A 21,790-nucleotide genomic window follows, 5' to 3' on the forward strand; every position below is an offset into this window, starting at 1 on the left:
TTAATACATTTATTAATATTATAATTACTTGTCTGGGGCTAATACACCTACTACTCAGTTGGGAAGAGTCCGCCCTTCGCTTCGCGTACGGTTCTCCCATTGGCTGAGGTCTGGAAGCTGTTGACCAATCCGCTTGACGATCGGGAGAGACGGACAGCGTGCCGGCCAAAGGCAGAGCCAATGGGCGCCGGGCTTGCAGTCTCCTGGATACCCGAATAAACATCGGCGGCGTCCAGAACCATGCTGGCGGGGCGGCCGAGACGCCGTTACAGACCGGAGCCGGGCCCCGCGTCCGCTGCCGGCCGCCCGGTCGAAAGAAACACGACGTATGGCGCAAATCCGGGAGCGAGACGACGCCTCCCACCAGGGCGGCTCCTCGGCCCTGTCCTTGAGGTGCGGCGGCCGCTGCCCGGCCTCTCATTGGTTCTGGGACTTCACGCTCCCCCCGCCCGCACCCCTGCTTCTCCCCTGCTGTGGACCCGCGCCCCCTCCCCGGTGGCCCTTGACTCCCTCCCCGGTGGCCCTTGCCCCCTCCCCGGTGGCCCTTGTCCCCCTCCCCGGATGGACCTTGTCCCCCTCCCCGGTGGCCCTTGTCCCCCTCCCCGGTTGGACCTTGTCCCCCTCCCCGGTGGCCCTTGTCCCCCTCCCCGGTGGCCCTTGTCCCCCTCCCCGGTTGGACCTTGTCCCCCTCCCCGGTGGCCCTTGTCCCCCTCCCCGGATGGACCTTGTCCCCCTCCCCGGTGGCCCTTGTCCCGCTCCCCGGGTGGACCTTGTCCCCCTCCCCGGTGGCCCTTGTCCCGCTCCCCCGGGTGGCCGCTCTGTCCCCCAACCCCCGGGCTCCTCCTTCACACCTTCACTTCCGACTTCTGGGTGGTTAGTTGTAAATACGAGCGTCGTGTACTTTCCTGCCCGGGGCTGGCTTTGAACCGCGATGATCAGATCTCATCCTACACCCCCACCCCGGCCTGGGTATCTCGGATTACCTAGCTCTTCCTCTTCCTGGCTCTGTAATGCCCGCCTCACATCCCAGCGACAGCCCCTGTCCGGTTCTTCTCTTTGGCGATTGCCTGCCACATTGGCACCCATGTTCCCCTTCCTTCTAACTCGCATCTACTCACTTAGGGTTTATTTTCATGTCACAGATGTAGGTGGTATTTCTTTATTTCCACATTCGAAGATGTTAGTTAGCCTCGGCCTGTGAATGCAGTACCACCCTCTGCCAGCCCTGTTGTACTACTCAACATCTTTCGGGGGTACTCCTCAAACCAGGGTCCTTCACTGGCCTTCCCTGCCTTCTTCCAAGAGTCTTTAATATTTAAATAAAAACTGAATCTCCTTCATCTCATCATCTCCTTCCTTCTTGCATTTATCTACTTCACATTTCTCATGTACCTTTTTAATTTTTGCTGGAGCCTTTCCATTCATGTCTATTTCATTTCTCTTGCTTTCTGCATTTATCCATGTTTTCGGTCAGAAATATGGCCACAAACTCCTCAGCTGGGTAAAGAAGCAGCTTTCCTGTTTGGCTTACAATCACAAAGCATGCTTTCCCATTCCCAATTTTTTTTTTAAAGCTAGGAGCCAGAAGGTCATATCTGTAATACTAGTTACTCAGGAGGCTGTGTTCTAAAGATTGTGGTTGGAAGCCAGCATATGGCAGGAAAGTCCATGAGACTCTTATTTCCAATTAATCACGTAAAAAGCTGGAAGTGGAGGTGTAGCTCAAGTGGTAGAGGTCAGGCCTTAAGCAGAAAAAGGTAATCAAGAGTGTGAGGTCCTGAGTTCAAGCGTGTGTGTGTGTGTGTGTGTGCGCGCGCGCGTGTGTGAGTGTGTGCACACGTGTGCGCACACACACGGCATTTTAAAGATGAAGCAATCAATCCTTTACATGCCCTGCTTTCTATTAAAATCAAACTTTCTCTATCACGTTTTCAAGTGTAGGAGACCCCATTAATCCCTCTGAGCCTTTAATAAATTTCAGAATTTTGTTTCTCTGAACAATGATCTTGAGACTTCAATGATCTTGAAATTTAGGCTTATATTTAAATGTCTTTAGCTTATTACTCAAACTAGTCTTATAGCCAGCCTATGTGTTTATCTTAGTGATTGAGACAGAAAGAGAGTGAAAACAGAACACACATTTCAAAGATTTTGATCACTTGTTTACTTTGTTTAAAAAAAGACAAGAATGATGTGAAATATATGAAATGTACTGATGCTGATATATCTTTTCCTAAAGATGGGCGCAAGGATTTCCTAAGCAGAATATTCATTTTGTGAATGACAACACCATTTGCTACCCTTCTGGAAATTACATAATATTTATTAACCTTGAAACCAAGAAAAGGACTCTACTCTCATGTGCTAATGGAATTGTGGGCGTTGTGGCAACTAATGTTCCATATGAAATTGTGGCTTTTTCTGACCGGAAATTAAAACCCCTTATCCACATATACAGCTTTCCTGAATTGATGAGAAAGAACAAATTAAAAGGTAACTTGGGGTCCCTTCCTCTGCTCATAACTGATTTTGTGGTAAGATGTGACCAAATCTAGTTCCAATAAATGAAGATGGTTTGTATGTTTGAAGGTTTTTGTTTTAAATAAAAAATCACAGAATATTTGATTAAGGAGGTTAAGTCTTACTACTCAAAAGTGTGGATCACTTACTGCCAGTATTGATCTACCTTTTAAAATGCAGAAACTAAGCCAGGCATGGTGACACACACCACCTGTAATCCTACCCAGTTGGGAGGCTCCTTGACTCTACAAGTTTGAGAACAGCCTGTATAGCATTATATGTTGCCCCCTCCAAGCAAAACAGTGTAGAATCTCCCTGCTAAGCCAGATATATGAATAGGAATCTGCTTGTGTATGTGTGTGTTGGGGGATGAGGGTACTAGGGCTTAAACTCAGGTCCTGGGTGCTGTCCCTTAGCTTTTTCTGCTAAAGGATGGTGCTATACCAGTTGGGCCACAGCTCCACTTCTGGCTTTTTGGTGCTTACTTGGAGATAAGTGCCTTGCAGGCTGGCTTTGAACCATGATCCTCAGCTCTCAACCTCCTGATTAGCTGGGATTATAAGAATGAACCATCAGTACCTGTCCAGAAATCTGCATTTTAACAAGATTTCCCAAGTGATTCACATACCCACTAAACTCTGAGAAGCATTGGACTGACATTTTTCAGAGCAATGATTTTTTTTTCCTAATGATTTTTAAAAATCTAGGTCAACTGATGTTTTTATAATTTATGATGACAAGGCTGAACCTTTTATTTACACACAGAATAGGAATAATAGTATATAATGCTAAGACTGATGGTGATATATGAATACACACATGCACACATTACACTGTATATTAAATATAAGCAGATCATTTGATAAGTAGAATATTGAGATTTCAAGACTGGGAAGAACTTTCCAAACAAAAACTGTAATGATTGACACGTTCAATTACATATAAATTTAATACTAAGCACAGCAAAAATACCATGTAGAGCTGGGGGCTGGGGGCACACACTTGTACTCCTAGCTATCCAAGAGACTGAGATCCAGAGGATTGAGGTTCAAAGCCAGCTGTGGCAGAAGAGTCAAAATTCCAGCAAAAAGTTGGGCTGGAGGCATGCCTCAAGTTCTAGTCATTCAAAGCAAGCCAAATAAGCTAGACATCTTGAGTTCAAACCACAATATGGGCCAGAAAAATTATACACACACACACACACATATACACCACACACACACACACTATATAGAGCTAAAGATGTAATTCAGTGATAGGACACTTGCCTAGCATGTGTGAGACCCTGGGTTCAAGCCCCAGGAACTATATTCTCTCTCCTCTTCCCTCCCTCCCTGCCCCCCTCCTCACACACACACACACACACACACACACACACACACACACACACACACACACACACACCACATACACACAAAATCCATGGAAACAGGCAAAATAACAACTGAATAAAAGAAATGTTTGGAACAAATTTGATCAAATATCATCACAGTATTTATGAAGCAGTTAGAAAAATAACAGATAAAATATCCTAGAAAGGAAAAAGAAGTAATTCACAGACAAGTCACAAAATTTTAAATGGCAAATGACATAAAAAATTCATCTCAGTAATCACTTTGGGAGTGTAGTTTAAACTGAGGTGCCATTTTTCTTCCTATCATAGTCAGAATTTTTGAACTCCTGATTTCTAAACAGTGTGTGGTGAAATTGGTAACATTCCCATTTCCTGAAAGGAAGTAGGAGTATTAACTGATGGATGGCTTCTGGAAAGCATATATTTATGCCCACATTCCCAGTATCCCAGATATGGTTAAGTAAGTTCAAATATTCCATAAAGGGGCATTACTGTAAATATTTTAAAAATCACAGCTTAAAGAAATATTAGATGATAAAGTGCTCAAAATGATTTAAAACAAAAATCTAACAGGACTCAATAGCTCCCAAAATTCCACTTTTAAAATGGAGTGCTTATGTATGTAATATTTAATCCATGGTTATATAAGTATACAAAGTTGCATTTGTTGTATTTTCACAAGCATAACCACAGAAGAAAATAGTAGGAAGAAATTTTCCAAATTTGGTGGTTATAAATTTCTCTTTTTTTTGGGGGGGGAGTATTTTCTTCAAAAACCATATAGTTTTTAAATTTAAAGAATATATAAATAACTACTTATAGTAATATTACATAGTTTTATATGCTAGTTATCGTATACTATTGTATGTAATTATTATATAATAACAATGTTAATATTGTCTGTTTTGAAGGGAAGAGTACATATAGCAAGGATATTAAACCATTCTATTAAGGCCTTATCCTACAGAGAAATTATTTCTATCCTTACATTGGATATCCAATAACCAAGTCTTTTAAAGGTTATATTACACTCTGTTAAAATGAGGTTTTGTGTGTGTGTGTGTGTGTTTGTGCATGCGCATGCGTGTCAATACTGAGGTTTGAACTCAGGTCTAGATCCCTGTCCCTTAGCTTTTTTGTTTATGTTTAGCATTCTACCACTCAAGCTACAGCTCTACTTTTAGCTTCTTGGTAGTTAATTTGAGATAAGAATCTTCCAGACTTTCCTGCCTTGGCTGCCTTCAAATTGTGATCCTCAGATCTCAGCCTCCTGAGTAGTGAGGATCACAGGCATTCTGTAGTCTCAAGAAATGGAATGTTAAGCTGAGGACCAGAATAAGACCTAAGAATAAAACAAGGAGGTAATCTACAATTATTACAGCTGTCCAAAGCACTTGAAATTTAACTAACTGTTGTAATTACAATGTCATATGTCTACAAGATACTCTATGATTCTCAGGTCATTTTAAACCATGCTGGGGCATTTATTATGCAGAGTATTCTCTGTGTTGAAGTTTAGAGACAGCAACTAATGGTCTTAATTCACTGCACTATCTTTTAAAAATGGATCTTAGCTTGGATCTTGGCTTTCTGTTCAGACTTAGAATTCAGCCAGGAGAACTTTACCCAGGTAGTTCAAAGCTTTAGGATTATGTAAAAAATCACTAAAAAAGGAGAATAAACTGTAAGTCCATATAGCAGAACTGAATATGATAATCGAATTCACATAATGGATTTTATATTTTAGGCAACATTCTTCTGGACTACACTTTGCTTTCATTCAGTTATTGTGGTACCTACCTGGCAAGTTACTCTTCTCTCCCAGAATTTGAACTGGCTCTCTGGTAAGTATCAGCATCCTCCAGCTGCCCTTTTGCTGAGTTCCATTTGAATCTTACTCTCTGGGTTTGATAAAAGAAAATAGACATAAAAATCTGAAATAAAGAATCATAGAAACAAAAGAAACCCTTGTTGTAAGGGATAATACAGTTGTTATGCTTAGGCATACAATTATATGAAGTGGCATACAACTATATGAAGTGGCATGCCAGTGGCTCACACCTGTCATCCTCGCTGTTCGGGAGTCTGAGATCTGAGACTCTGTGCTTGAAGCCATCCCAAGCAGACAAGTCCATGACTCTTATTGCCAGCTAACCAGAAAAACTCAGAAGTGGAGGTGTGGTTCAAGTGATAAGAGTACCAGCCTTGAGCAGAAAAGCCAAGTAAGAACACTGAACCCTGATTTCAAGCCTCAGTACACACACATGCACACACACACACTTATATGAGAACTACATTATTGTCTTTTGTTTCGTTTTGGTGGTAATGGTCCTGGTTCTTGAACTAGGGTCTGGGCACTGTCCTTGAGCTTTTTTTTTTTTTTAACTCAAAGCCAAAACTGTGGCTCAAGTTGTAGAACATAGACAGGAGCAAAAAAGCTCAGATACAGCGCCCAGGCCCTGAGTACAATCACCAGACTCACACACACACACACACACACACACACACACACACACACACACACACACACACACACACACACACACACACACACACACACACACACACACACACACAACAGAGGTTTATGGAATTGGAGGTATGGCTCAGTTGGTAGAGCACTAGCTAATGAGTAAAAGCATTAGGTACTGAGTTTGAGTTCTGAAAAGAAAAGGCCAACTCACTACTATTTGAGCTACAGATCCATGTCTAGCTTTTTAGTGGTTAATTGATTGAAGATGAGTCTCACAGGATTTCCTGCCCAGGCTGACTTCTATCCATGATCCTCAGTTCTTAGCCTCCTAAGTATCAAGGATTACAGATGTGAGCCACCAGCAATGGGCTTATCTTTGAATTTTTATGAAGATGATGCAATGCTTCCTTTACAGTAAGGAAAGAATAAAGTACAAGTAACAAAAACAATTATAAGTGCATAAAGTTTCATCTTTTCAAAAATAGTTCTTGTAAGTTGTTAGCATACTTCCTTGACATTAAGATGGCTACTGTATTAGAGTATCGAAGTAATTGTCTTTAGAAACATTGGAACTGTATCCCACACTTGACAGCTTTGTAGGGAATATCTATAAATTAGACACAGCTCTGGTCAGTGCAGGCCAACGTCACTGCTACATTTGCTCTTCTGTCTATGATATAAACCTCTTCAGGGAGAAATTTGTTTTATTAAAGGAAAGCATAATTATGAATAAATGAGGATAGCCCTTGCACACCAGCATTACTTTAAGAAAAATTATCTTTAAATTCTTGTACAAAGGAGTTGCAATTCAACAAAGCAGTTTATAAATACAATGCACCCTGATCTAGAATTTCATATGCAGGCAATTATACACTATATAGTCTGTTTTGTCTGTTTACTTTCATACAGCCTAATTGTTCTGTCAATTGCTTGTACTATTTATTAGTAGGCATTCCCTGCTAGCACAAGATATGGGTATAGCAGCTTCTGTAGATCTAGTTACCTCCTGATGGATGCACTGGTTTGCTCTGGGGGCTTTCAGAAAGTACTACAAGTTGAGGGGCTTAACCAACAGGTCTGGAGGCACAGGACAGAAAGCCCTTGGAAAAGACAGGCAGGTGCACAAGTTCTGATGGTTCCAAATGCAGTAGACTCTTCTCACCTCTCCTAGGTGCAGCATGTGAACATGTAGCACTGAAGAGGAATGAGTACTGGTGTTTGAGATGTAGGTTGAATCCTGGCCCTCAAATTTCCAGCTGTGTCATCTTGGGGAGGCCAAACCTCAGTTTCCTCCTCTGTAAAATCATATCACAATATCACCTTTAAGAATTCATTAAGTACAAATATTCACAGCACCTAACAAGGCAGCTACATGGTATTTATTTGTTTATTTAAGTCAGAGGTTCAAAAGTGATGATCTTTGGGCCACAATGTCTATTTATTTGGGCCATAAAATATTTTTTAATTGAGAGGTTTTAGGGAAAAAATTATCTCTTTGACATCTCCCAGATAGGAGGAACCATGGACCTCTATTACCGCAGGGCAACAGCATGGAAAAGCCCTCAGTGGCTTCACCTATCCTGAACAGGGATTGGTAAAGCCAGAGCTTGTCTTCCTCTTGGTTTTGTAAGTAAAGTTTTATTGGAACACAGTCATGCTTATTTATCTATGGCTGCTTTTGCTCTTTAAGATCAGAATAGTTGTTCCGCTAGGGACTATATATGTAGACTGCAAAGCTGAAAGTACCATGTGGTCCTTCATAGAGGGGGTTGGCCACACTCTGACCTAGACGTATACATTCAGGATGTTTAATTCATTGACCTTAGCTTCCTGGCCTCCATGGACATTAGAATTAATTTAGCTAGTACATCTTTATCCTTTGGTTTCTGCTGGATAGCAAATATGTCTCTTCTTAGGCATCTTACAGCACAGAGGGCAAGCCCAAGACTTCTGTAACTAGGCATTTTGGATAGGTTGAGGCGGGGTTAAGGGTAGACAGTATCTCTCCTGTACCCCATTTGTCCCCCTGTGTGTGTTTGTACATCTTAATATTCGTGATCACTTCTGTTTAGGAAATCTTGAGTTGGAGAGAGACAAGGGACCAGAAATGACTCTGGGGTGAGAAGAGTCTCTATGAGGTTCTGCACTGGCAGAGGTGCCTCGGGACCTCATGAATGATCATGAACAGAGCTGGGAGGCAGAGCCCCCTCCTGCCTCTACTCTGGCATTCCAGCTTTTTGGAAGCTCTGAGAACAGCCCTGTGGCATCCTTGGGCGCTGTGTAGAAAGTGAGTGTGAGAATTAGTCCTTCATGAAGTGGCTTTGCTAGCAGCAGGGAGGACACAGGAGAGTCGGAAGGTCAATAGGGAGAAGGATTCAAGCTGGTGACAGCAGCCAGCCTGTGAGTATTGGAGCACAGACTTTTAGTCTCCGTTCTACAAGTCAGACCAGCAGGCACTCACAGGCCAGGATTCAAATCCTAGAATGGAAACAGGCCCAAGGAAATATTACCTTTATGTTCTAACATCTGAAGAGAGCAGAATTGATTCATACGTTACTTGTATAATTACAAATGGCAGTTTGGAAGAAAATATTTTATAGAAAAGATAAGGGTGTTCTTGTACTTGTAGCTCCATGCTGGGTGTCTGGAACGTCTGGAGTCCATGGTCAAGGGAATAGGTAGGCTAATTGCTCAGTATCATCACCAGTTTTATCAGAGAAGAGTCTGCTGCCCATTCACTCTATACTTAAAAAAATCACCCAGGGGAGAACACTGGAAGGAGTGATATCAATCAAGAAGCACTGTACTCAGAACCTAACTTATGGAATTGTCACCTCTTTGTACAACTCCTTTCTAGTTTTTAAAAAATCACCCAGCTGGTCCTCATTTTAAAGAAAAAAAAAGCCTTAAAGTGATCAGATATTTTAGAGCAGAATATTGAAACAGGTTGTATGCATACGGAAAGTTTTGTGCAATCTCCTAATAATAGGACACACAGGAAGAAGGAGAATCTGGTTCCTGTCATACTTCACTCAGGATTTTATAACAAAGTGCCCAGGTGACTGATAACCAACAGACAGTTTTCCCTGTTTTGGAGAAAGGGAAATTCAAAATCAAGACACCTGTAACTTTGACATTTGGTGATGGCACATCCTGATTGACAGATGCCTTCTCCCAAGTCCTCATGTAGTAGGAGGGAGAAGCTATCTGTAAGGAGTCTTTTTTTCTTTTTTGCTTTTTTTGTCAGTTGTGGGGCCTGAACTCTGGGCCTGGGCACTTTCCCTCAGCTCTTCAGCTCAAGGCTAGCACTCTACCACTTGAGCCACAGCACCACTTCTTGTTTTCTGGTGGTTAATTGGAGATAAGAGTCTCATGGACTTTGCTGCCCAGGCTGGCTTTGAACCGTGATTCTCAGATCTCAGCCTCCTGAGTAGCTAGGATTACAGGTATGAGCCCTGGTACCCAGCTTTTTTCTTTTTGTAAGTCAGGGTAAGGACCTCCTTCTTGAGGGCTCTGTTTTCATGTAATTAAAACATTCAGAACACAGAAATCATACACACACATAGTTAGAAAACAGAATGACTGAACAGAATTTCTAGGTTGGATACAAAGATGATTAACTTGGCCAGGCATGGGGGCTCACACCTGTAATCCTATCTACTCAGGAGGCTGAGACCTGGAGGATCTTGGTTCATAGACAGCTTGAGCAGAAAGTCTTTTGCAAAATAAGAGTCTCTTACCTGCAATTAGCCAGAAAAATGCTGGATTGGAGGCATGACTCAAGTGATAGAGCACCAGATGAACATGGCAGGAAAGTCAAGAAAGAACAAAGGACACGAGGACTTATATTCAAACCCCAGGATTGGCAGTAGAAAATAAGACAAAGGCTAACTTTCCAGAGATATCCATACCACAGTAACTTAAATTGAAATAATCTGTTGGGCAAAACACAGCATTTTATGTGTCAGAGTTAAACTCTAACCTATAAAATCACACCCACCTTTATCATTGGGACAATAAAATTACGTTCCAGGGGATTGTCAGGCAGGTTCAAAGCAAGGTACAAAGTTCATTTTTTGTTTCTAGGGGTATACTAGGAAATGTTTTCCAATATACTATGAGAAATTGTTCTTTCCCCCCTCCCCAGCTTGATTTTTTTTTATTATTGTTCTTACAACTACATGTCCAAATTTATGTAGCTGGTGAGTTGCTGGTTGGGGTTCAAACCTGAAGGACTCAGTTCTTTAAGACCTTTTAGGATCTGTGTCACACAGGGAGCACTTAGCAGGGGCACCTCATCTAATCTGGGTGCATTGAGATGGTCAGGAAGTGTTTCTTGGGCAGGGGAAGGTAATGTTTAAGTGATAACCTGCATTATTTTGCTAGAACTGTTGCAAAAAGTGTAGGTGGCTTAAACAATAGAAATTCATTGTCCCCAGGTCTGAAGACAAGAATCCCAAAACCAAGGGATTAGGGGGGTGGTGTCTTCTGTAGATTGTGAGAAAGAATCTGTTCCATGCCTCTCACCAGCTTCTGCTGGCCTGTGGAAAATCATTGTCGATCTTGGCCTAGAAGCTGTTCTGCCCATTATCTGTATCTTCAGCTTCACATGGAATTTTGCCTGTGTGTATGGCTCTGTCTCCTAATGTCTCCTTTTTTATATGGACACCTGTCATGTTGGATAAGGTCCAATCTTATTTTTTTAAAACTTTTTACCCTGTTTCCAAATACGATATTAGGGATAAGGGCATCATCCATGGATGAACAGGGCTCAATTTACTCCGCATCAGTATCTAAAGGCTGAGGAGCAATTGGCCTTGAGAAGAGTTGAAAAAGCAGGAGTCCAAGCAGGAGCATGGCATGTGCAAAGGCCGTGGGTCCTGAGAACATATTGGGTTTTGATTGAGGTGATTAAGAGGGAAAAGAAACTAGCCACAAGAGAGGCAAACCTGGAGGGGATAGTCGAAGGCTGCTGATGAACAGGCTTATAAATAGATGGCCTTGATCATCCAAACCAGGACACCTCTGTGCATTGAAGAGAGTTGCTGTTATTCATTAATGCAGAGTGACAGACCTAAACATAAGTTCTCCTGGACATATTAGCAAGCAGGTGAATTGGGGAAGGGAGAGGTAACCCTACATATAAGCCATGCTGAAGGAACATCATTTATCCTAAAGGCAATCAGAAGCTATTAAAAGGTTTTAAGCAGGGATGTGACATCAGCCAGCTCTCCTGTGGAAGCTATATTAGAAGAAACTAAATGTAGACTTCAGATTGGAGGCTGTGATGGTACAGAAGGGAGATAGATGATTGTAGTGTAGGCGGGGAGTGGAGATATTTGGGAGGTGTTTAGAAGGTAGGATCAAAAGACGTGGTAACTGAATGTGGAATGTGCAGCTGATAGAGACGGATGCATCCAGGGTTAAACCTAGAGTTTTGACTTGAAAACTTGAGGGACATTTGTTAAAAAAAAATATTGAAGGAAAACTGAACATAGTAGTACACACCTGTAATTCCAGCACTCAGGAGGCTGAGGTGAGAGGATTATAAAATCGAAGTCCAATCTGAGCTACATAGTAGGATTTTTGTCTTTAAAAATCAGTAACAAGGGGCTGGGAAGGTGGCTCAGTGGTAGAGCGCTTGCCTTGCAATGCATGGAGCCCTGGGTTCGATTCCTCAACACCACATAAGCAAAAAGAAAAAAAAAAGCCAGAAGTGGCGCTGTGGCTCAAGTGGTAGAGCTCTAGCCTTGAGCTGAAGAGCTGAGGGACAGCGCCCAGGCCCAGAGTTCAGGCCCCACGACCAGACCCCCCCCCCCCACAAAAAAAATCAGTAACAAGCCAGGCACTGGTAGCTCATACCTGTAATCCTAGCTACTTAGAAGGCTGAGATCTGAGGATCATGGTTCAAAGCCAGCCTAGGCAGGAAAGTCCGTGAAACTCTGATCTCCAATAAACCACCAGAAAACTGGTACTGTAGCTCAAGTGGTAGAGTGCTAGCCTTGAGCTGAAGAGCTGAGGGACAGCACTTAGTTCAAGCCCCATGACCGACCCCCCCCCCCCACACACACAAAATCAATAACAAAAGGAAGGAAAAGAAGAGAGGGTGGGAGGAAGAGAGGGGAGAAAAAGAGAAGAAAATAAAGGAATAAAAAAATTATTGAGGGTATGTGAGGAAGGAAGTTGAAGGAAGCAGTGGAAAAGATGAGATAAGGGTCAAGCTAAATTTAATAAATGGAGATGTCTACTGGGTCATTGTCCTAGCAGTTGGGATTTAGGTTCACTAGCTGTAATAGAAATTGAAATCACAAACATGGTGTCCTTCACAGTCAGTCACTGGATGTCAGGTGCCCACGGATGGCATGGTGGGTCCTTGGTTACTGTGACAACTCTCCTACTATCCTGTTACCCTACGTTGTCGTCATCTCTAGTCTAAAATGTTGTATCACCCATGTGTTTTGGGGAGGCAGAAAGGAGGAGGATGAGTGAGGACACAGACTTCCTTGAAAGCTGCATGTGCCACTGGACAGTCATCTTAGTTCCTATGTCCCAAGCAGCCCAAGCTTTAGTTAAATCCATCCAGGGCTGGTAAGAGTTGCCTAATATCTGAGGCAGAAAGTCAAAGAATGAGGGAACCAAAGATCCCAGCGAGAGAACTGCTGTTGCCGAGAATGAGGCATTGGTGAGGGGGGTGGAAGCCAGTGAGAGCAGGAGGGGGCTGAGACAGGCTCGTAAACATCAGGCCCTGTTTCCTAATGGCAGCTCTGCTGGCTCTGAAATGCAGGCATTGCTTCCTTTACATTCTCAGTTTTTCTTTCCACTCATCAGAGTCCTTAGCTCACAAGAGGGCTGAATGATGGCCCTCATTGTGAAAAAGCCTCAGATGATGGGAGGTAGGCCCAGCAGGAGGAGGGCTCACAAAGAGAGTGAATGGGCTGAGCTTGATTGACATAGTTTACTGGCATGGATGAAAACAGAACATGGAAACCTGCTGAAATTGTTTAAGAAGAAGGAGTGGGATGGGGGGATGTAGTAGAGAGGGTGAAGTTGACCAGGATATGTTGTTTATATGTATGGAAATGTTAGAGTTAAATCCCTCTTGAACAAGTAATGTATGCTAAAAATAATTAAATCAGATACCGTTTATTTTAAAAAGTCTCAGGAAAGCTGGGCGCTGGTGGCTCACACCTTTCATCCTAGCTACTCAGGAGGCTGAGATTTGAGGATCAAAGACAGCCCAGGCAGGAAAAGCCATGAGAGTCTGACTTCCAATTAATCATCAGAAAACCAGAAGTGCTGCTGGGGCTCAACTGGTAGAGTGCTCACTTGAGCTAAAGAGCTCAGGGACAGCACCCAGGCTGAGTGTTCAAGCCCCACAACCAAAAAAACCAACCAACCAAAAAAAAAAACCCCACAAAAACTCAGTAAATAAGCAACTGGTATCAGTGAGTACAGGAAACCCAGATCCATATGGAATACTAAGCATAGTGCTTAGAGATTTAGACTCAACATGGGGTTTTCAGAAAATGTTATAATATATTCTATTTTCTAGTTTTGTCTGAATTTCAATTGAATAAGGAGGACAGAATGACCTTTGGTGTAGTATATGATGGCATAATTTTTTTAAAAAATATGTAATATTCTGTGTCCTAAAGGGACTCAGTTAAGCATATTTATGTATAAATATGATGTTAATATAATAAAGTCTATAAATTGTATCATAAATATGTCCCAATTTGTGTAAATATCTTAATGAGATAAATATTCACAACACCATAAAATTTAACTCATTCATTTTCCCCTCAATGCTCTTTTCCTCTAAGGAACTGGGAATTAAATGTCATTTTGTGCAAGAAATCACAGCTTGGTTTGGATGTGAGCCAGATGACTTTCAACCCCATGAACTGGCACCAACTGTGCTTATCAAGTTCAAGTTCAGTGAGCGTGTGGACCATTGAAAGAAGTAACCAGGAGCATTATTTAAAAGCAAAGTAGGAGATTTTGCTACTATAAAATGTCAATCTGAACGTGGTAGCTATCCATTTGCATTCATGTAATGGGGTGGGGTTAACTTAATAAGATTAAGTAGATTTGTATACACACTCATGTACACATGTACATACATACAGCTCATACTAAGGTAAAACATCTTTCTAGGTCTATAATACCTAGAGCAATTGTTGGCAATTCAGATAGATTCTCATTGACATGATTTCCCGATAAATTTCATTTAAATATCAAATCCTCAAGAGAGCTTTTTCCAACATGGTTTGATTTTGCAAACGTAGGCATATTCTTGCTATTTTAAAAGATGACTTTTGTGCTGGATGCCAATGGCTCATGCCTGTAATCAGAGCTACTCAGGTGATTGAGTTCTGAGGATTATGGTTCAAAGCCACCCCAAGCAAGAAAAGATGCGAAACTCTTATCTCAAATTACCCAACAAAAAGCTGGAAGTAAAGCTGTGGTTCAAGTGGTAGAGCATTAGCTTTGACTAAAAAGGCTTTGGGACAGTGCCTGGGTTCTGACTTTAATCCCTAAGACCAGCACACACATACACAAACAAAAAAAAGGTAACTGTTGTGTATCAAAGCGACATTTGTGCTTATGTCTTTAATGCCTGGGTAAAAAGCTCAGAAATAAGAAAGCTTTACATATTAAAAAATGTGTTTCAGATCAGAGTGTATAAGTCAGCTTCATTATCAGCAAACGAGTAGTTGCTCAGCAGAGTGATGGGGGTTGCTTATTTAAAAAGGAAAACGTATGCTAGGCACTGGTGGCTTATACCTGTGATCTTAACTACTCAGGAGGATGAGATCTGGAGGACTGTAGTTTGAAGCCAGTATGGGTAGTAAAGTCTATGAGACTCCATCTCCAAAGTAATCAGCAAAAAGTTGGGCTACAGGCATGTGTCAAGTGGTAGAGTATCAGCCAAGCCAGCAAGCCAAGGAAGCACAAGCCCTTGAGGTCAAACTCTGGTTCCAACAAAGAAAAAAATGAGTCAAAGAGAAATGGTCAGTAATAGTAATATTTGATTATAGCTGCCTTTGTTGTGAAAGAGTTTAAAGACTCAAAATGCCACCAAACTGCCCATTTTCAGTCTCCTCCACAAAGTCAAAGGCCAAGTTGTTGGACAGGCATACCCTTAATATTTTAAGTTTTTTTTAAAAAAATTATTGCCTTTAGCAAAATGTAAAGCTAGTTCTTAATAATTTTTCAGACTGGAGAGACCTAAAAATCTCAAGATCATTCTTACAAGAACTCATCAAATACCCAAATCTCTCTCTAGTCAGAGTTGACAACATTGTGTCTTTTAACAAAGTCAACAAAGTCCCTACTTGATTATTGACCACATCTATGTCTTCCTTTGCTCCTCTCCAGTCTACTACTCTAGTTCTGAATGTTGACTTACATGATTTTTTTTTCTATAAGCTAAGAAAGTAAGAGAGACACTGAGTAAATGGTCTGATTCATTAAGCAATCAGGATTTTAAAAAAACAGTTAAGCTTCACATTTAAGTTTGTTTATGTGATCATTTTCCAAAATTATTTATCATCCATAAAACACAGACAAGGAGGTTTGGGATATAATGAATGAAGTCATGAATTTAGCTCACCTTTATGACCATATGGACTACCTGTAGATACATGGTGTTTGAAGATGAATTATTGGCAGCAGAAATCACAAAGGTAGCTGAATATGGCATACATAAATGTTGACTTTTTTTGGTGCCAGTACTAGGAGTTGAACTCAGGGCCAGAATGCTATCTCTCATCTTTTTTTGCTCAAGACTATCACTCTTATCCCTTGAGCCACACCTCCAATTTCTCTTTGGGTGTTGAATTGGAGATAAGAGTCTCTAAAAGTTTTCTACCTGGGATGGATTTGAATCACCTTTGATCTCAACCTCCTGAGTAGCTATGATTATAAAAATGAGCTCTTGGTACCAGCTTTATTGATTTTAACTCATAGTTTTTTAATATTTAAATTAATTGTGAACATTTAAAATTTGAGACAATTCTCGTAAATAATCCAGATTATAGTATTAAATTAAAAGTTTGGAACCAAAATTCTCATGTCTAGAACCCTCTTGGCTGCAAGTAGGTGGTACCTGCAAACTTTAACTTCCTGATTGGTTACAGTCCTTATCCCCCAAATTATCTGCCTGATCTCCCATCAACATTCAACTTTACAAGTTCCTGCCTGGAACAATTTGATAATCCTTGTACACCTAATTTATAACTATTCACAATGTATCCTATTAAGACATATTTTAAGACCTCCTATGTGGTTTTTATGTTTTTGTTTGCAACATCTTTCCACCTGTGTACCACTAATATGCAGCAGCTATGCCAGTCATTAGTTTCTATTAATCCAGTTTTCCTGATGTCTTTTTTTATTCCAGGTCAGTAAAGCTACCTCAAGAAGATGGGACATTTTTTAATGAAACAGATATACTTTTCCCCAGTACGTTGCTCAAGGATCCCATCTATGGGCCTGTGATGCCCCTGTCTGCCATTGCTGGGCTAGTAGGTGAAGAGGCAGAAACTTTCAGGGTAAGTGATTGCATTGTTGACCTAAGGGGTGGAGGTCTAGAAGTGTGACCTCACTTGATTGTTTATGAGCCACTGAAGATAGGGAGTACAAGATTTTTAGTACATGTTAGCTATGGCAACTACAAGCAACCTCCAGACTTTTGAGTTTGGAAGGCTAGAGGATTATGGCAGGAATGGGAAGCCCAGATGTGTTTTCAGTTTTGGACACACTGAAGTCAAGGGGCCAGGAAGCATCAGGTAGAGATGCTGGGTGGAAGTTAGCAAGAAGAGCCAGGGTAAGAAGATAGGCTCATAAGGCATAATCAGTGAGGGCAAAGTGATAAATATGTACCGTGGGATGTTCAGTAGGAGAACCAGGCACAGAGTAGCAGGGCAAGACCCTGCAGGTAAAGAGCATTATTCTTTGAGCCTATGGGTCTATGTTATGCTGATGTTCTTGTTAAGCTCTAAGCAGATGCTTTAAAACACTGCAGAGAATGAAGCTATACATGTTTTTTAAAATCCAATTTGATTATTGGCTTGTTAAGAAAAATCTGTGTGACAAGCAAAAGAACAGATTCAAGCCCTTAATATTTCCCTAATAGATGGCAATGATTTGCTTTCTTGATTTATAGAAAAAGACCCATTTTATAGTCTTGGAAAGGTGGACCACACATATCCGCAAGGGGGCAGCAAAGTAAAAACAGATGAGCCACCAGGTTGCCAGTCTTCTTTCGTAGTTGGTGCTTAGAACTCCTAATTTTTGTGTCCTAAGTCTTTTCTGCTGCAGTAAATTTCTGTAAGAGCCTTGCCTTTCATGTTTTGTACCAACATGATAAGTTATCTTGCCATTTTGGAAAATGCTGTGATGTATTCCTTTAAACACATATGGAATTACCATTTTTTTTAAAAAAATTGCATATAAGAGTAAATGTCTTTACTTCTTAGGATATTTCTCTCGGTACATTTAAACAATTTTCCTGAGTCAGAAATTTAATGTTAGAAGACTGGAAATGTGGCTTAGTGGTAGAATGCTTGCCTAGCATGCATGAAGCCCTGGGTTCCATTCCTCAGCACCACATAAACAGAAAAAGCCAGAAGTGCTTCTGTGGCTCAAGTGGTAGAGTGCTAGCCTTGAGCTCAGGAAGCTCAGGGACAGTACACAGGCCCTGAACTCAAGCCCCAGCACTGGCTTAAAAAAAAGGAAGAAAAAGAAAAAAATTAATATTAGAGAATGACAACCCAAATCACACTGGGAATATTAATGAAGGAATGTACTTTCCATTTAAGTTAGAAATTAATTTCCCACTAGTTTATCTTTTTGTTTTTTAGGGAAATAAGGTGGAAGAAATAGCTAACAGATTAATTGTTATACAATAAATTTGAGATTATAACCAAAAATAGATCTCAATGTCTTGATTTCATCACCATCTTTACATGTTATATCTTGTGACTTGGGTACAATGGCAAAGCAAGCAGTAATGACTTGGTCTATGCAAGAGACTTGCAAATTGGTAAGATGAGACTTTTATGAGATTACAAACATGAAAACAGCCCATTATCTTTCTTGTAGCTAATGCTAGAAGGGCACATTATGGGCCTATAAATAGGCCTGAGAAACATTACACAATTTATTTAAGGCATTAAAAACATAGTCCATTGTGGAGTGGGAAAAATCAAAGGCAGATGTCATATGGGCAGTAACTGTATCCAAAATGATGAATTTAATCTCAAAGGTCCAAGTTCCTTTATCACTCACTTCCTAAATAGAAATATCTCAACTATTCCTACACATATTTGCAAATTTCTATTTTCTAAGGAAGTATTAAATTGGAATCTAATTTTTTCTTGACAAAAATGTTTGTGATCCTAGAAGTAGGAGGTAGTTTGTTTAGCAAATAGTTTTAAAATTCTCTGAATTGAAATTGTCTGCCCACAGAATCCATATAATATCAAATTTCTTTTTAAATTATAAGTCACATGTTTATTAAAGAAGATAATACAAGGGCAAACTCACATTTGTCTTAAATAGGACAGAAAGACCACATACACATCCAGAAAATTCCAAGTTTTAATCCTCTCATTCTGTTTCATATGCACAGATTCATTGCTGTTGGGAGAACCAGATTGGTAATGGGGTTCTTTGTTGTATGGATTTTAAAAAACCGATTTTGAGATCCAGGCATAGGAGGATCTCAAGTTTAAAGCCAGCCTAAGTGACACAGCAAGACCCTATCTCAAGAATAAAAGAAGATTCTGCCATCAAATTTCTTTTTTTTTGTATGTTTTATAGCAGAAGATTAAATGTTACCATGAGAAGTTTTAAATAATGGTGACTTAGTGAATAACTCTTTCTCTAAGAGCCAACCTTCTGTCAGACACCATAGAAATGTCATTAGTTGGTAGAAGTTTTAACCTTTGGGGGAGTTTTGCCTTTAAAATATTAGAGTTCGCCGGGCCCCAGTGGCTCATGCCTGTAATCCTAGCTACTAAGGAGGCTGAGTCTAAGGATCACAGTTCAAAATCAGCCTGGGCAGAAAAGTCTGTGTGATTCTTATCTCCAATAAACCAATATAAAACTGGAAGTGGTGCTGTGGCTCAAGCAGTAGAACACTCACTTTGAACCAAAGAGCACAGGGACAGCGCCCAAGCCTAGAGTTCAAGCCCCACAACTGACAAAAAAAAATTAGACTTCATTAGGTGGTCACCCAATATATATATATTCAAGTATATGCCACAATGTCTGGTATATAGCCAACACCCAATACATATTTTCTGAGCTGTCAGTTATACAATAACTTTAGAACCTGGTAAAAATACTTAGCAGAGCCACACTTGTCACTCTCTTGAATCTACAAACTTTTCATAGATTAAAACAGTAGATATATTACCAAATAACTGGGTATTTATTAGAAGGCTGGCATGCACAGATCTGGGTGTGTTGAACAAAGACCTAAAAATTTGTACAGTATAGGTTTACCAGAACCCTGGGCCTGCTTGCCCTGCTTTGCTGTCCAGCAATCACATTCTCTCTATTCCACATCATCACTTTCTACTATTTCCTTCATCAGATGTAAGCTCTGTGAAGGAATGGATTATTTTATTTATTTTTGTATTTATTTTGGCCAGCCCTGGGGCTTGAATTCAGGGCCTGGGTACTGTCCCCGAGGTTCTCTTGCTCAAGGCTAGCACTCTACCACTTGAGCCACAGTGCCACTTCTGGCTTTTTCTGTTTATGTAGTACTGAGGAATTGAACCCAGGGTTCATGCATGCTAGGCAAGCACTGTACCACTAAGCCACTTTCCCAGCCCCATGGATATTTTTAATCTGTTTTTTGCTGTTATACTCCTATGCCTAGAACCTTGTCTAGACTATAGTAAATGTCTAACAACATTTTGTTCAAGGAATGAATGCCTGAGTAAAACAAGGAAATAAGCATGGAACTCTTAAGGAATGTAAGAATTCTATGAATTGGAACCATAGCTTACCGAAAATGCTTTCTGTATCAATGAAAGCAAGGATGCCTTAAAGAAAACAAAGGCATTATGTCGGGGCAAGTGCCACTCTAAATAGTACAGCTTAGTGGAATGATCAGGTACTGCTGAACATTCTAAAGCCACACAGGATAGCTAACGAAGACCCACATTAGATGGATCACAGTGTCCCTTTAGTCCCTTTGTGAGCTGACTAAGCAGTCTCTAGCCCCACCTACCTCCCACCCCAGTGACTCCTACAAATGCTCTTAGCCACATTGTAACTTTCTTAGGCTTAAGATACTGAAAAAGTCCACAAAGAAATAGTTTAGAACTTGTTACTCAAAACTGTCATGAGGATCTGACTGCAGAAGAGCTCTGAATGTGTTGGCAGGGGCGTCTTCTTTTTTTTCTTAATGAATTAGAATGGAGCAGAAATGGTATGAGGAAGAAGTTCACTTAGCTGTTGGCAAATGGCAGGTCCAATGAATTTTTTTTTTTTTTTTTTTACCACAGACCTCTGTTTCTTTTTGGTGTTGTTTTGAGTGAGTGCTTCTCCGATTCTTCCCTGTATTTGCTGTCTTAACACAAAGTTATTTTCTCTCCAAAGCCAAAAGATGATGTGTATCCTTTGCTTCACCCCACTATGCATTGCTGGACTCCAACAAGTGACTTGTACGTGGGCTGTGAGGAGGGTCATCTCCTGATGATTAACGCAGAAACCTTGAAGGTGACAGTGCTGCAGAAGAGGGAAGACGCAACGCTATTGGGTGAGACAAAGCTCTGCAACACCTTCCCTGAATGCAGTTGTGCATACACTTGAAGATGGCTGTCTGGAGACATCTCCTCCTTCCCTCTATCTCTGCTTATTTACCAAATTCCTATGGATGCTTCCTACTGCTAGCTATTGCTAGCTCTTCCCATAATATGTTTGTTCTACTTCATCAACTAGTCACACCTTTTCCTGTTCCCCCATTCCTTTAATCCCTTTCTTCTTGACCGTTGTTTGTTTTACTTTCAGCTGCCATCTTGAAAATGACCTATGTGCTACCTGACTGGATTTCAAAGAGAACGTGATCTATTACTCTCCCTTAGACCCACTGTCCGTCTCTGATATCAGGGTGTAGCCACAGTGTGGCTAGGGTCACAAGGGCCAATATCCACTCACTAGAGGTTAATGTTGATTCTTTGAAGAGGGAGCCCAGTGCCAGGGTCCCTGTACTTTTCCAATGCCCTCTTCATTCCAGTTACTCATGAACTTTATGCATCAACCTCTGTAACAACACCAGAACTGACTTTAGCACACCTGACCAAACCAGGCAGCTTATCCCGGTCCATCTGCTCATTTTCCTTCTTCTTTTCTTCCTCTCCCTCCCTCCCCCTCTTCCTCCCTCTCACTCCCTCCTTTTCTCCCTCTCTTTGTCTCTCTCTCCC

The 21,790-nt window shown here is 41.1% G+C and overlaps 1 protein-coding gene across 6 annotated transcripts in view; it reads left to right on the plus strand.

Moving 5' to 3' along the window:
- Nucleotides 1-217: 217 nt before the first annotated feature.
- The window catches only part of Cfap43 (cilia and flagella associated protein 43), a 75,736-nt gene continuing 54,163 nt past the window's right edge, over nt 218-21,790 (plus strand). For 5 of the 6 annotated variants that reach the window (XM_069993927.1, XM_069993944.1, XM_069993965.1 and 2 more), the window contains exons 1-6: nt 218-393; nt 2,240-2,493; nt 5,622-5,718; nt 14,171-14,338; nt 16,753-16,903; nt 20,967-21,126. In XM_069993927.1, the coding sequence (XP_069850028.1) occupies nt 329-393; nt 2,240-2,493; nt 5,622-5,718; nt 14,171-14,338; nt 16,753-16,903; nt 20,967-21,126 (895 nt within the window). In that variant the 5' untranslated portion in view covers nt 218-328. The remainder of the gene's footprint in view (nt 394-2,239; nt 2,494-5,621; nt 5,719-14,170; nt 14,339-16,752; nt 16,904-20,966; nt 21,127-21,790) is intronic. The other variant, XM_069993960.1, reaches the window with a different exon arrangement.

Source organism: Dipodomys merriami, unplaced genomic scaffold, assembly GCF_024711535.1.
Source record: "Dipodomys merriami isolate MVZ:Mamm:240054 unplaced genomic scaffold, mDipMer1.0.p SCAF_102, whole genome shotgun sequence".
Taxonomy (NCBI): Eukaryota; Metazoa; Chordata; class Mammalia; order Rodentia; family Heteromyidae; genus Dipodomys; species Dipodomys merriami.